The 13,622-nt window shown below is 36.3% G+C and overlaps 1 protein-coding gene across 8 annotated transcripts in view; it reads right to left on the reverse strand.

The window, feature by feature from the left end:
• Positions 1 to 6,582: 6,582 nt before the first annotated feature.
• Positions 6,583 to 13,622, reverse strand: part of SLC41A2 (solute carrier family 41 member 2) — a 160,241-nt gene continuing 153,201 nt past the window's right edge. For all 8 annotated transcript variants that reach the window (XM_063615192.1, XM_055235468.2, XM_055235469.2 and 5 more), the window contains one exon: positions 6,583 to 9,956. In XM_063615192.1, coding sequence (XP_063471262.1) covers positions 9,771 to 9,956 — 186 coding nt within the window. In that variant the 3' untranslated portion in view covers positions 6,583 to 9,770. The remainder of the gene's footprint in view (positions 9,957 to 13,622) is intronic.

Below are 13,622 nucleotides of genomic sequence, written 5' to 3' on the forward strand. Positions count from 1 at the left end.
CAGCCATCCCTAGAGAACTGCCTGACATGTGCTCTAGAGCCAGCAGAGGGGGTGGGGAAACCTCCCTGAGTGCAAGTGATGAAGTATGCACAGGGTAAAGGGTGACTGCTACCACCGTGTCATACTTGAATGCTCTAGATGGGAGGCAATGCTGCAGTCAGAATGCTGATATAAGACAGCTATGGCTTGAGTCCAGGGGTTAACTATGGACAGTTAGTGGCCCAGAGCTCTCAACTTGCCCTGTGTCTGACATGAGAGTCACACAAAATCAGCATGTCATTTTGGTCAGTAAGAGTAATCAACTCATCAAATTGCCTTCCTGGAACTAGGGCTGGCCATAGAATCCTGGAACTACCCCGTAGGCATGAGTCTCTGGTCTCTGGTGGACCTCAAACAAGGGGAAAAAGAGAAACTGGGCCAACTGTCAGCCCACTGGCCAGTCTCAGGCTTTGGATGGCAACTTACTTACAAAACTGTAAGGTAGGAGCTTCTGCCAACTGGAGACCATACAGGATCAGTTCCAAGTTGGGGCACCCTGCCCAGATGGCACTGCTGACACCAGCTAGTCTCAGTATCAGTGGGGAGACTTAGAAAGAAGATTTAGAAATTAGGAATTCACTCTAAAGAAGGGGTAGGTGAGTGTGTATGTGTGTATGTGTATGTGTAGGGCCAGATAGTAAAGATTTTAGGCTTTCAGGCTCTATGGTCTTTTTTAAGGCTACTCAATTCTACTGTATAGAGGGAGAGCAGCCATAGACCACATGGAAATGAATGGACATGGCTGAATTCTAATAAGTTTTATTTATCCAGGTAGCAAAGTGGATTTGGCCCACTGGCTGAAATTTGCCAAACTTTGCTATAAATCACGCAGCAAAGGGCCCAGACTTTACTTGCCTAGTAATGGTGAAATTACAAGATAGGATGACAAGTGCATTTGTAATTTTGTTATATATGGCTAGATTCCCCACTACAGAGCTTTTATTCTGCTCTACCACGGGCAATTTTGTCTCCCTACAGCCTTGCCAAAAGAATGTTTTATCCGGTTTTGAATTTTTGCCAATCTGATAGGTAAGTAGTATCTCAGTGTGATTTTAATTAGCATTTTTTTGAGTGGTATTAAATTTTTTTTTCTGTGAACCATCTCTCCTCTGGTTATTTTACTATTGGGTTGCTGGTATTTTTTCCCTTGATTTATAAAAGTTCTTTGTTTGCTAAGAAGATTAACCTTCAATATGTATTCTGCATTTGTTAGATAAAGTGTTCTATAGATGTCAATTAGGTCAAGGTGGATGAGAGTGTTCAAATGCTTGAGATACCTAGTAGTCATTCAAGTAGAGTTGTCTGGCAGATATTTGGAAATACAGATTTAAAACTCAATTGAGAGGTTGGGACTAGATAGTTTTGGAATAATCAGTGTAGATGATATTATAACAATAAGATGGGTAAGATCACATAACGAAGGAAAGTATATAGAGAAGAGATGATAAAACTGAGCCCTAGAGCATTCCAACATTTAGAGATTGAGAACAAGAGAAGCAACCAGCAAAACAAACTGAGAAGGGGCTTTTAGTAGGGTAAACAAAGAAAAACAAAAGGCAGACTTTTGGAGGCAAAGTAAAGAAAATATTTCAAGAAGGAAGGAGATTCTGTTAAATGACTTTAGAGATTAAATAAGGTAAGAATTCTTTTTAGAAATTGATCATTGGATTTGGCAATGTGGAGGCTATTGGTGACTTTGACAGTGAAGATATGTTTTTGGTAAGGAAGTTTAAGAGGAAGAGAATAATTTTGTATAAGAAAGAATCTTGAGTGGCATATTTTTGTCCTAACATCAAATGACTGTTTATTTAAGAAAGAGGAAGTAGAGGACAAAGCAAAAAAGCTAAGCATATCGAGTGTCTGAGTAAATCATGATAAGGTTTGTGAAGAATGAATTTATAAAAGCAATTTTTGTGTGATCATGTTGGTTACAATTAGAAGGGAATTATTTGTGAGTTTTTCTAAGGATTGAGCTTTGATATTAAAAATATTAAAAATACACTAACACAAAATTAAATTTTTGGTCCCCTATGCTAGAATAGCAAGGTTTTCTTGAATTATTGATCTGCTCTTAGAAAAAATTACAAGAGATTCTTATTTTTAATTCTAAAATCTGTTTCTTTAGCAGCCATTTTCTAAACTGTAGACAGTTTCTATTTCTGCCACATTTCTTGCTGACATTCATTTAATGTCCCTAGTTTCAGGCTGAAAATGCTGTCTTCATTCAGGTTGCTAATTTCATTTAACAAGGTAGAGTTTTCCTGTTGAAGCTTCTCAGATCTATTTCTCAGAAGTTTGACTTTGGCTCTGTCTTGCGACATGTGATTTGCAGGTCATAACATCTTGCCTCCTGTTCTTCTTTCTCTACTTGAGAAGGACTGAGATGATCTCTCTCTCCTTCAACTTTTTTGTCATTCCTTAACTTTTTTCTCCAGCTCCAACTGTGTCGTTATAACCTGACAGTAAAATGCTTATCTTGAAGGCCTGGAAAATCAGTGTTTTCTTCTAGTATAACTTAATTCTGTTGGCTTTTCTTAATGTGTCTGAATTGTTCCATGTAACCAGGAAACTTCTGATGATGTTACTAAGAGACATATATTCCCCTGCTCAAGGTACTAGTTTTCTCGTTTACATTTCTCTGTAATATGGTATACATTCATAACCTTGGGCACACTCTTCCTGTGTCTGATTAAGTTCAAGTACCCTTTCATGAGGTTTGACTTCCAGATTATCTAAATAGGCTTCCCATAAGGAGAAGCAGTTACATTGGAGGAGGTTTTTATTTTTGGTAACTGGCCTAAAAAGCAAATATTTTATATTATCAAGATAATTTCCTGTTGTTGTCTTTATTTTTATTATTATGTAGAAAAACTGATCTTTGAAAAAGTTGCTTTTTTTAAACATTTATGAAACTTTCTGTATTGCTTTTGAAGTCTTTGGATTATCACTCTGGTTAAATGAATGGCTATTATTTCACAGTGACTTGCGATCCTGTTTTGATCAAGTATTTTGAACTTTTTGACATCTTTGGCAGGCTTCTCCAGGATCAACATTCTATATTAAATCTTTTTGACCTAGAATTAACTTCAGGATTTTCCATGTGAGCCACTGCAGAGCCTCAAAGGATGTATCTTTCATCTTGTAGAGATATTAAGTGACTAGGCTTGCTTAGTAAATTGTATAGGAAGTATTGTCAAATGATAAGTGATGCTAGGTTTTCTTTCAGTTACATTTATGGGTATGTTATTGATATGAATATCCCCAAATTGTACAAAACTCTTAGAAATCTAATATCTTATTGGCCATAATTCTGGTTATTATATTGTATGCCACAAAATAACCAAATTTCCTTGTCAATTGCTGATTGTAATGAATCAAAGTCAGATTTTTAACCATGGCTATTTTAAGTCTCTGTCATTCACAATTATTGTTTTGATTTTTCTCCAAAAGCATTTGCAATGAGTTTCAGAAAAATACTCTAACAAGTACTCTTAAATACAGGTTTCTAATAACTGTAAGGTCAATGGACTACATAAAAAATTTTCAAAAATTTAATGAAGAAACTGATGGGTTCATAAAACAGATAATCAAGATCAAGCAAAACAAAAATTAATTACATGAGATTAAGTAACTGATGAAGACGTTTTTATGTTTATTTCAAACATTATTGGTTCTTAAATGTTGTATTTTCCAGATTGAAGGAACTTTTCTTTTCTTTTTTTTTTTTTTTTTTTTTGAGACGGAGTCTTGCTCTGTCGCCCAGGCTGGAGTGCAGTGGCGCAATCTCGGCTCACTGCAAGCTCCGCCTCCCGGGTTCACGCCATTCTCCTGCCTCAGCCTCTCCGAGTAGCTGGGACTACAGGCGCCCGCCACCACGCCCGGCTAATTTTTTGTATTTTTTAGTAGAGACGGGGTTTCACTGTGGTCTCGATCTCCTGACCTCGTGATCCACCCGCCTCGGCCTCCCAAAGTGCTGGGATTACAAGCGTGAGCCACCGCGCCCGGCCGGAACTTTTCTTTTCTAAGTTATCCATAGTTTACAGAAATTTGGTAAAGTATACTTGTGTGAACAAAGATGCAAGCATTTGCTTTTCTACCTACTTGATGCCTCCAAAATGTGGGAACTATTCATGGTTATTTGCATAAATTCAGTAAAAATCTGCTTTCTATAACCAGATACAATGAAAACACTGGTTATATTACCAAGGCTTTGAGTGAAATAGATTTGAGAATGTGCATAGAATACTTGACTTCAAGGGTTCTCAGCCTTATGGTGAATAAAAACTCACTTTCTGGCAGGCTCAGGAGCCTTAGGACTGTAGGTAACATCTAAAGTCTTCCTTAGTTTGGTTTCCTAGCCTCAAGAGGTTTTTAAATCTGAGATTCCTGTGTGATCAACAAAGGCAGAAATAGTTATGTTTATAAAGAAAAAGCTATAATACATCTGCTATTAGATTATAGCTCGGTGCATTGTTTTCAGGTTCTCATTTACCTATAGAGTAGACTAGATCCTGAGTTCCTTTATATTCCTTTAATCCAACTTTCTTCCATGGAATTACTAAAAACAGGAACTGCTCTGTTCCTAAATCTCTATAAGCTGAAATGATAAGAAACAAGTCTTGTGCCTGATGTATGGGCCACACAGAGAGTTCACCAAACTGCCTAATGCCATAACCAGAGACATTCAAACTGCAGACAGGATAAGAAATTGACATTTTCATGCTGTAGACAGCTTTTCCCAAGATATTGGCACAAGACTCTATATCGTAACAAGACCCTGACCTCCGTTACAGCTACCTTTTTCACTTGGCAGGATAATGGTGTAAATTTCTTAATCAGTAGCTTCTGCCAGTAACTAAACAGAAACTAATCTAAAAGATTCCTTAGCCCACTTATTGGGTGACTTTGGCAACATCTTTAATACAATTGGTGCTCACCTTTTGCTTTAATTCAACCCAGTCATGGGATACTAGATGATAAATAGCTCTATATTATTTATTGGCTAAATAAGAAAATTTCTGTGCTATTGCAAATATTACATACTGTACCCAGATAAATCCCTCTGGGAAAGTTGAAACCCATATAAGCAAAATAAAAACATAGCCACATGGTTACAACAGGTCTTACCTAATTCCCTATGGTCATGTGCTTCATTCAATTAGTTGCCTTTAAGCCTAGATTCACAGCTCAAAACCATTATGCAAACAGGGATTTTCATATTACTATTATTTCCTTTTTAAAGTTTGCACTATTACTTGTTAAATTTTTGCAGAAGTAGAACTCCTAACAGAACAATGCTGGCCCAGCACTTTGAGATAACGGCAAATGACTGTGGAACAGAAAAAAATTGAACTTAATAATGGACTCCAGGTAGACTTAGCCTGAGATCCACTCCCTTCAAACCTCCCTTGTTGCTCAAATGTGGATAATAGGGTTTTGACACTGACTCCTAGCCACCATTCACTTCCTCTAACATAGGACCAGATCAGCAACCCAGGACAGGCTCATCCTGGCATCAGGAGCTATCAACACCCGAATACAGGATGATTGGTCAGTGATGCTTTTGGAGAAATATCTTGATCAAAAGGGGGAAATGTGAAACTTGTCAGAAACATAATGGAGTCACCTGTGTTAATAAAACTCTGACAAATAGAGCCAGAGAAGGCCATGAAGAAAGGTTTGTCATGCATAAATGCCCAGTAACAAAAACCATCACAAAAGACTCTGCAAAAACCACAACCTTGTACAATGGCCATTGCAACCTTACACACAAAAAAAACTTCTGTGAGAATATCTGCCCAGCAAACGCCTGTTCAACCTCAGACTGGCATCGTGCTTGCTATCGATCCTTGTAGCCAAGGTAATTATCTCAAAATAATTCGTAATCCTTCTTTAAAAACCTCCTCCTTCCTTTATGTCCCTGAATATGCAGGTAGTTCATATGCAATGGGAACACTGTGGCACGTGTATTCCCATTGCAATGCCTATTCCTGAATATCATTTTCTTTTAGAAATTTTCTCTCTGTTTACTATTTAGGTTGACAACAAGTTTGCTTTCAGTAAAGTGCTGGGGACAAAGACCTGTCTCTCAGAAAGTAAAGTCATTGGAGAAACAGAGTAGGTTGCTGGGCAGTTGGGGGTTAACTTGATGTCTGAGGTTATAAATTTAAATATCTGTCAGAGGAGTTGTGTGTTTTTCATGAGCCATATTGAGCACTCAGGTACAGGCAAAACATAGAGAGCTGTCTTTATCCAGAGTTTGTGTTCTGTCCTGCCAGCATGAGAGAGGCAGTTGCAGATGTATGGGTTGATGAACCAAGCAATGTAAGTTGGATAATGAGAGGAGTGAAGAAATGAGGAGAGTATTTGACAGTCAAAAAGTAGTAAAGCAATGCATTGGAGGTCTAGATATGGTCAAAGCCCAATTTAGTATAATTCATAAATATCATATGTATACATAAATTACCCCAGTCTCTTCTGGGAGATTTCCACACTGGCTTGATGTTCTCTAGTATATCAAAAAGTAAGCATAACAAGATTGGATAATTATTTCTTAAATTTTATTCTTTATTTGAGTTTAAAACAATTCAAAGATGGCAGAACCCCGTTATAAATGGGTACACTATACCAAGGAATCCCAATTACTGATTTTTTTGAATGGCCTTTATTTGGCTACATCATTGATAGTCTATGGTGTGGAATTTTTGGACATCTTCCAGAAGACATATTACCATAAGTTTCCATTTTATCAGGTTCTAAGAAACTTTATTTTTGAAAGAAAAAAATGGGCAAGAAAAAAATGTTTTTAAAAGTGTTATCTGTGTATAAATAAAGTGGCTGATAAATTAGTGAAAAGGAAGAAGTTTGGAAAGCAGAAGTTTTTATGTTGTATAAAAATAAATACAGTGAATTAACATTACTTAAGACTGATAATAGATGATTGTTGTGGGTAAATGAGTCATTTTATCTGTTACATACTTACGTGAAGGCTTTCAAAAGGTCAGTAATAATTTAAAGGAATCTACATCCCTTTTATAATCGGCGAATTGGTGACTAATGTTTTTATTTTTTTCTCCTATTACGTGCCTTTTAGACATTTGGTTGCTCTAACCAAGGTTGGGTAGCAAAAGAGAAAGGAGACAGAACTCTATCAGTCATTATATTTATTTACCAGCATGTATGGCAAATGGCAAGACCTGGGCAGGGTGGCAGCAATGATAGATTTTACAAATTAAGGCACTGTTCTTTATTTCAAAATTTTCATTTATCTATATTTTCCTTGGTCTTAGAAATATGAATAATTTAGAGCTGGCAATACTCACCATGAGGATATAATAAATGGAGGTTTCTTTGTCTGAAATCGAAAAAATGTAGTAATACTCTATCGTACTTTTAAAAATCCTATTTTTGCAGTTTGCTTCCTCTCTGTGAATTAGGTAGTTTTGGTACATTTGGAGGGTCATAAACGTGTCATAGAAAGAGTACTGGCATTATGAAAACCTGGATGTTAGGGACTTCACAATTTGGTCATTTTGCAGCTGTACAACCTTAGAAATGTAAGTTCTCTGAATGTCGATTTCTTCTGCTGCAAATAGAGATAGGAATATCCATCTGATATATTTCACAGGTACTACTGTGAATATTAAATGATATTGTGTGTGCACTGGAATGTGTAATACAATAAAGTTGTTGATTAATGCTTTAAAAATGTAGCTTGCCCTGTATATTTTTAAAAAATCAAAATAGAAATCATTGGGAAATGTAAATGTTTATGAATCTTACAGCTCAAATGCAAATAATTTACAAATGCTTTATAATAAAATCAAAGATATTATTCATGGATTTTTTTTTAAGTAAAAAATCTTTGCAGCTAAATATTCATCAACTTAAACTTATTCTTTCTTTTATAAGAATTTTCACTATGTGACATTATAACTCTCCAAAGGAGAAATTCTATAATTAGTTCAGTTCTCTGCCTTAAAAATTTCATTATAAGGCAGAAGAATGGAATAATTAAAGTTTAAAAATGAGCAAAAATATATAACTCTAAACCCTCATTTAAAAGAGCTTAACAAGAATACTTTTCCCAATATACTTATAAACAACCTAATATTTATATAATAACACAAAGTTACAACTTAAATCATGATGATCAAAGTTAATGTGCATTTTGATACCCTTATCAGCTTAAATTATTAAATATCTAACGGTCTTGAGAGATTGAATTTTAAAAAATGAACCACATGTGCTTTAAAAATGGTTACCTATTCAATAACTAAGGTGTTGGTCAAGTGTTTAGAATATAGGCCAGAGTTTTAGAAAAATTATTTGAGAAATATAGTATATATGATAGGGTCCCATGTAGAAATAAGCCTGTAAAATGGATATGTTTAAGCATGAACAATAATTGAGGTAACCCACCAACTTCTTTTTTAAAAGTGTAAGTCACGGGCTTCTTTAAAAGAGCAAATGAATCACTTGCTCATTTTAAATCTCCTATCTTGATTATATTAAATAGTACTACTTTTTAAAATAAGAAATTATTAATTAGAGTGTAGGTAACAAATTAGCTGGGCGTGGTGGTGCATTCCTGTAATCCCAGCTACTCGGGAGGCTGAGGCAGGAGAATCACTTGAACCCAGGAGGCGGAGGTAGCAGTGAGCTGAGATCACACCACTGCATTCTAGCCTGGGTGACAGAGCAAGACTCTGTCTCAAAAAAAAAAAAAAAAAAAAAAAGAATATAGGTAACAAATAGTAAATTCTGGTCAGCAGCAAAATTTTTGGACCCAATGACAAAAACATGTCAATAAAATGTGTTTAAGAATAACTCTATATTGCTGATATTCCAACAGCACTATGATCTTTGCTATCAGCAATCCAAGATATAGTTCTTCATCAAAAGTCTCTCTCTCTCACACACACACACACACACACACACACACACATTCTTGTACCGTCTGGTCTTTACAAATGCAGCTCAGGTTATCTTCTGTTTTTGAAGATTACATTTTTTAAAACACATCAACATTTTTCCAACAAATCTATCATCAAAAAATGACTCACTGCTTTCATTAACAATCTCTCAAGATCACTCAATGTTTAAAGGTTAGCCTGACAAGAACTTGCAGAACTGAAATTGAATTGGCATCGGCACAGGGTAATTTTAGATGGAGGTAAAAGTGAGTTTATCTTATGCTCAGCAAAATATATTTAGGTCAGTTTAAATATGAGCAATTGGTAAATTTATCCTCAGCTAGCATAGAGGTTGGCATTGTTAATACGATTCAAAGCTTGGTTGGGCACCCTTTGTTTTATAGTATGCCTGGGATACAGCACATCTGTGAGACAAGAAAGGCTAAACTAGAGCTCTGCTTCTTCTAATCCTGCATTACAAATTTAATAATAAAGTACATTTCTGCTATGTCGTGGTTTTAAAATTATTCACTGTAAACATCCTATATTCTTTCCTAATTAATTTCAGAGCTGGAACTTATATCTATGTCTATGTCAAATTATCATTTATTCTATGAAAAGCAGCACAAATACTCTTCATTCTGGTTTTGACACAAATTCCTTAAAAAAAAATTGAGGCCATTTAATTGAATCAGGGCCAACTGAAGATTACCCTGGCAAAAGTCAAATTACTGATTTAAGAGTTTTGAAAAAGAGCCATAAGTGGTTGTCGTGTATTTTCTTCCTTGGTAACTTGAGAGCAGTTTGTAGAATTTATTAGTCTCCAACATCTCCATCTCGATCTCCAATAAGCCAAAGAAAATGAAAACCTAAGGCTAACAGAGCTGTCCCGAGCAGATCACCCAATGCTGTTAGGTAGGGGATGGAGAAACTATCCGGGTCCTTTCCTTTCCTCCAGAAGTGATGGACCATCCAGTCAGCAATCCACAGCAAGGTAAATACCTAGAAGAGAACACCAGAGATTACTCCTGCTGCCTGGACATTCCTAGCCCATGAAACATGGCCACAAGCCTAAACAACTGGCTTCTGGAAGGGACCGCATGTGTCTAAGTCAAGAACCATGCTTGAAAAGAAGAAATACTTAGTTGACAAGAATATTTTCATTTCACAAGAAAAAAAACAGCATGTACGTTTACAGGTACTAAAATTTTTCAACTTTTCATATAGATCTCATTCTAGCCTCCCAATAGCCATAATAATTTGGGTATTTTAATAGCACTGTACAGTTTCCAAAAGACTGTTTTTCTATGTGATAAACCTGTGAAAAAGGAAGACATTATGAAGAAGGAAGTAAAAATTTAAATAAGGAATTATTTAACAGTCTCCTGCTGCAGGTATAACCAATAAAATAAAGATGGAAAACTGACCATTCATTTACTAATTATAAGGCCATTTGTGACTTGTCAAGGAAAATTTCAGTGCAGTAGTAAGACCAATAACTAGAAGGTAAATGCATTTACAAATGGCTCATCTATGTAGTTATAGATAGATATATACATAAAATGGAAATATTTTAAAAGATTATTCAAACATGAAGGTGCTGTATATAAATATTTTCTAGAATATCAGGAATATAAAGACTTTTGTGATGCTTTGAATTTTGGGACCATATAAATGTTGTTTCTTTGATCCACCTAGAGTAGGGGGATTTTCTTTTTTTATTTATTTTTATTTTTTTTACTATAAGTTTTAGGGTACATGTGCACAACGTGCAGGTTTGTTACATATGTATACATGTGCCATGTTGGTGTGCTGCACCCATTAACTCGTCATTTAACATTAGATATATCTCCTAATGCTATCCCTCCCCGCTCCCCCCACCCCACAACAGGCCCCGGTGTGTGATGTTCCCCTTCCTGTGTCCGTGTGTTCTCATTGTTCAATTTCCACCTATGAGTGAGAACATGTGGTGTTTGGTTTTTTGTCCTTGCGATAGTTTGCTGAGAATGATGGTTTCCAGCTTCATCCATGTCCCTACAAAGGACATGAACTCATCATTTTTTATGGCTGTATAGTATTCCATGGTGTATATGTGCCACATTTTCTTAATCCAGTCTATCGTTGTTGGACATTTGGGTTGGTTCCAAGTCTTTGCTATTGTGACTAGTGCCGCAATAAACATACATGTGCATGTGTCTTTAGAGCAGCATGATTTATAATCCTTTGGGTATATACCCAGTAATGGGATGGCTGGGTCAAATGGTATTTCTAGTTCTAGATCCCTAAGGCATCGCCACACTGACTTCCACAATGGTTGAACTAGTTTACAGTCCCACCAACAGTGTAAAAGTGTTCCTATTTCTCCACATCCTCTCCAGCACCTGTTGTTTCCTGACTTTTTAATGATGGCCATTCTAACTGGTGTGAGATGGTATCTCATTGTGGTTTTGATTTGCATTTCTCTGATGGCCAGTGATGATGAGCATTTTTTCATGTGTCTTTTGGCTGTATAAATGTCTTCTTTTGAGAAGTTTCTATTCATATCCTTCGCCCACTTGTTGATGGGGTTGTTTTTTTCTTGTAAATTTGTTTGAGCTCATTGTAGATTCTGGTTATTAGCCCTTTGTCAAATGAGTAGATTGCAAACATTTTCTCCCATTCTATAGGTTTCCTGTTCATTCTGATGGTAGTTTCTTTTGTTGTGCAGAAGCTCTTTAGTTTAATTAAATCCCATTTGTCAATTTTGGCTTTTGTTGCCATTGCTTTTGGTGTTTTAGACATGAAGTCCTTGCCCATGCCTATGTCCTGAATGATATTGCCTAGGTTTTCTTCTAGGGTTTTTATGGTTTTAGGTCTAACATGTAAGTCTTTAATCCATCTTGAATTAATTTTTGTATAAGGTGTAAGGAAGGGATCCAGTTGCAGCTTTCTACATATGGCTAGCCAGTTTTCCCAGCACCATTTATTAAATAGGGAATCCTTTCCCCATTGCTTGTTTTTGTCAGGTTTGTCAAAGATCAGATAGTTGTAGATGTGTGGCATTATTTCTGAGGGCTCTGTTCTGTTCCATTGGTCTATATCTCTGTTTTGGTACCAGTACCATGCTGTTTTGGTTACTGTAGCCTTGTAGTATAGTTTGAAGTCGGGTAACGTGATGCCTCCAGTTTTGTTCTTTTGGCTTAGGATTGACTTGGCAATGCAGGCTCTTTTTTGGTTCCATATGAACTTTAAAGTAGTTTTTTTCCAGTTCTGTGAAGAAAGTCATTGGTAGCTTGATGGGGATGGCATTGAATTTATAAATTACCTTGGGCAGTATGGCCATTTTCACGATATTGATTCTTCCTACCCATGAGCATGGAATGTTCTTCTATTTGTATGTATCCTCTTTTATTTCATTGAGCAGTGGTTTGTAGTTCTCCTTGAAGAGGTCCATTCCTAGGTATTTTATTCTCTTTGAAGCAATTGTGAATGGGAGTTCACTCATGATTTGGCTGTTTGTCTGTTATTGATGTATAAGAATGCTTGTGATTTTTGCACATTGATTTTGTATCCTGAGACTTTTCTGAAGTTGCTTATCAGCTTAAGGAGATTTTGGGCTGAGACAATGGGGTTTTCTAGATATACAATCATGTAATCTGCAAACAGGGACAACTTGACTTCCTCTTTTCCTAATTGAATACCCTTTATTTCCTTCTCCTGCCTGACTGCCCTGGCCAGAACTTCCAACACTATGTTGAATAGGAGTGGTGAGAGAGGGCATCCTTGTCTTGTGCCAGTTTTCAAAGGGAATGCTTCCAGTTTTTGCCCATTCAGTATGATATTGGCTGTGGGTTTGTCATAGATAGCTCTTATTATTTTGAGATATGTCCCATCAATACCTAATTTATTGAGAGTTTTTAGCATGAAGGGCTGTTGAATTTTGTCAAAGGCCTTTTCTGCATCTATTGAGATAATCATGTGGTTTTTGTCATTGGTTCTGTTTATATGCTGGATTATGTTTATTGATTTGTGTATGTTGAACCAGCCTTGCATCCCAGGGATGAAGCCCACTTGATCATGGTGGATAAGCTTTTTGATGTGCTGCTGGATTCGGTTTGCCAGTAGTTTATTGAGGATTTTCACATCAATGTTCATCAGGGATATTGGTCTAAAATTCTCTTTTTTTTGTTGTGTCTCTGCCAGGCTTTGGTATCAGGATGATGCTGGCCTCATAAAATGAGTTAGGGAGGATTCCCTCTTTTTCTATTGATTGCAATAGTTTCAGAAGGAATGGTACCAGCTCCTCCTTGTACCTCTGGTAGAATTCGGCTGTGAATCCATCAGGTCCTGGACTTTTTTTGGTTGGTAAGCTATTAATTATTGCCTCAATTTCAGAGCCTGTTATTGGTCTATTCAGAGATTCAACTTCTTCCTGGTTTAGTTTTGGGAGGGTGTATGTGTCCAGGAATTTATCCATTTCTTCTAGATTTTCTAGTTTATTTGTGTAGAGGTGTTTATAGTATTCTCTGATGGTAGTTTGTATTTCTGTGGGATTTTCTAAATTTTCAAATCTCTGAAGCAGTAAAAAAAATTTTGGACTGGAAAGGATAATGTTCACTGGTTTTGGACAAGTTGGCAAGTATAGCACAGTGGTTAAAAGCACTTCTTTACAGCCCTTCTCTATTGTCT

This window comes from Symphalangus syndactylus, chromosome 13 (assembly GCF_028878055.3).
Source record: "Symphalangus syndactylus isolate Jambi chromosome 13, NHGRI_mSymSyn1-v2.1_pri, whole genome shotgun sequence".
NCBI classification, from domain to species: domain Eukaryota; kingdom Metazoa; phylum Chordata; class Mammalia; order Primates; family Hylobatidae; genus Symphalangus; species Symphalangus syndactylus.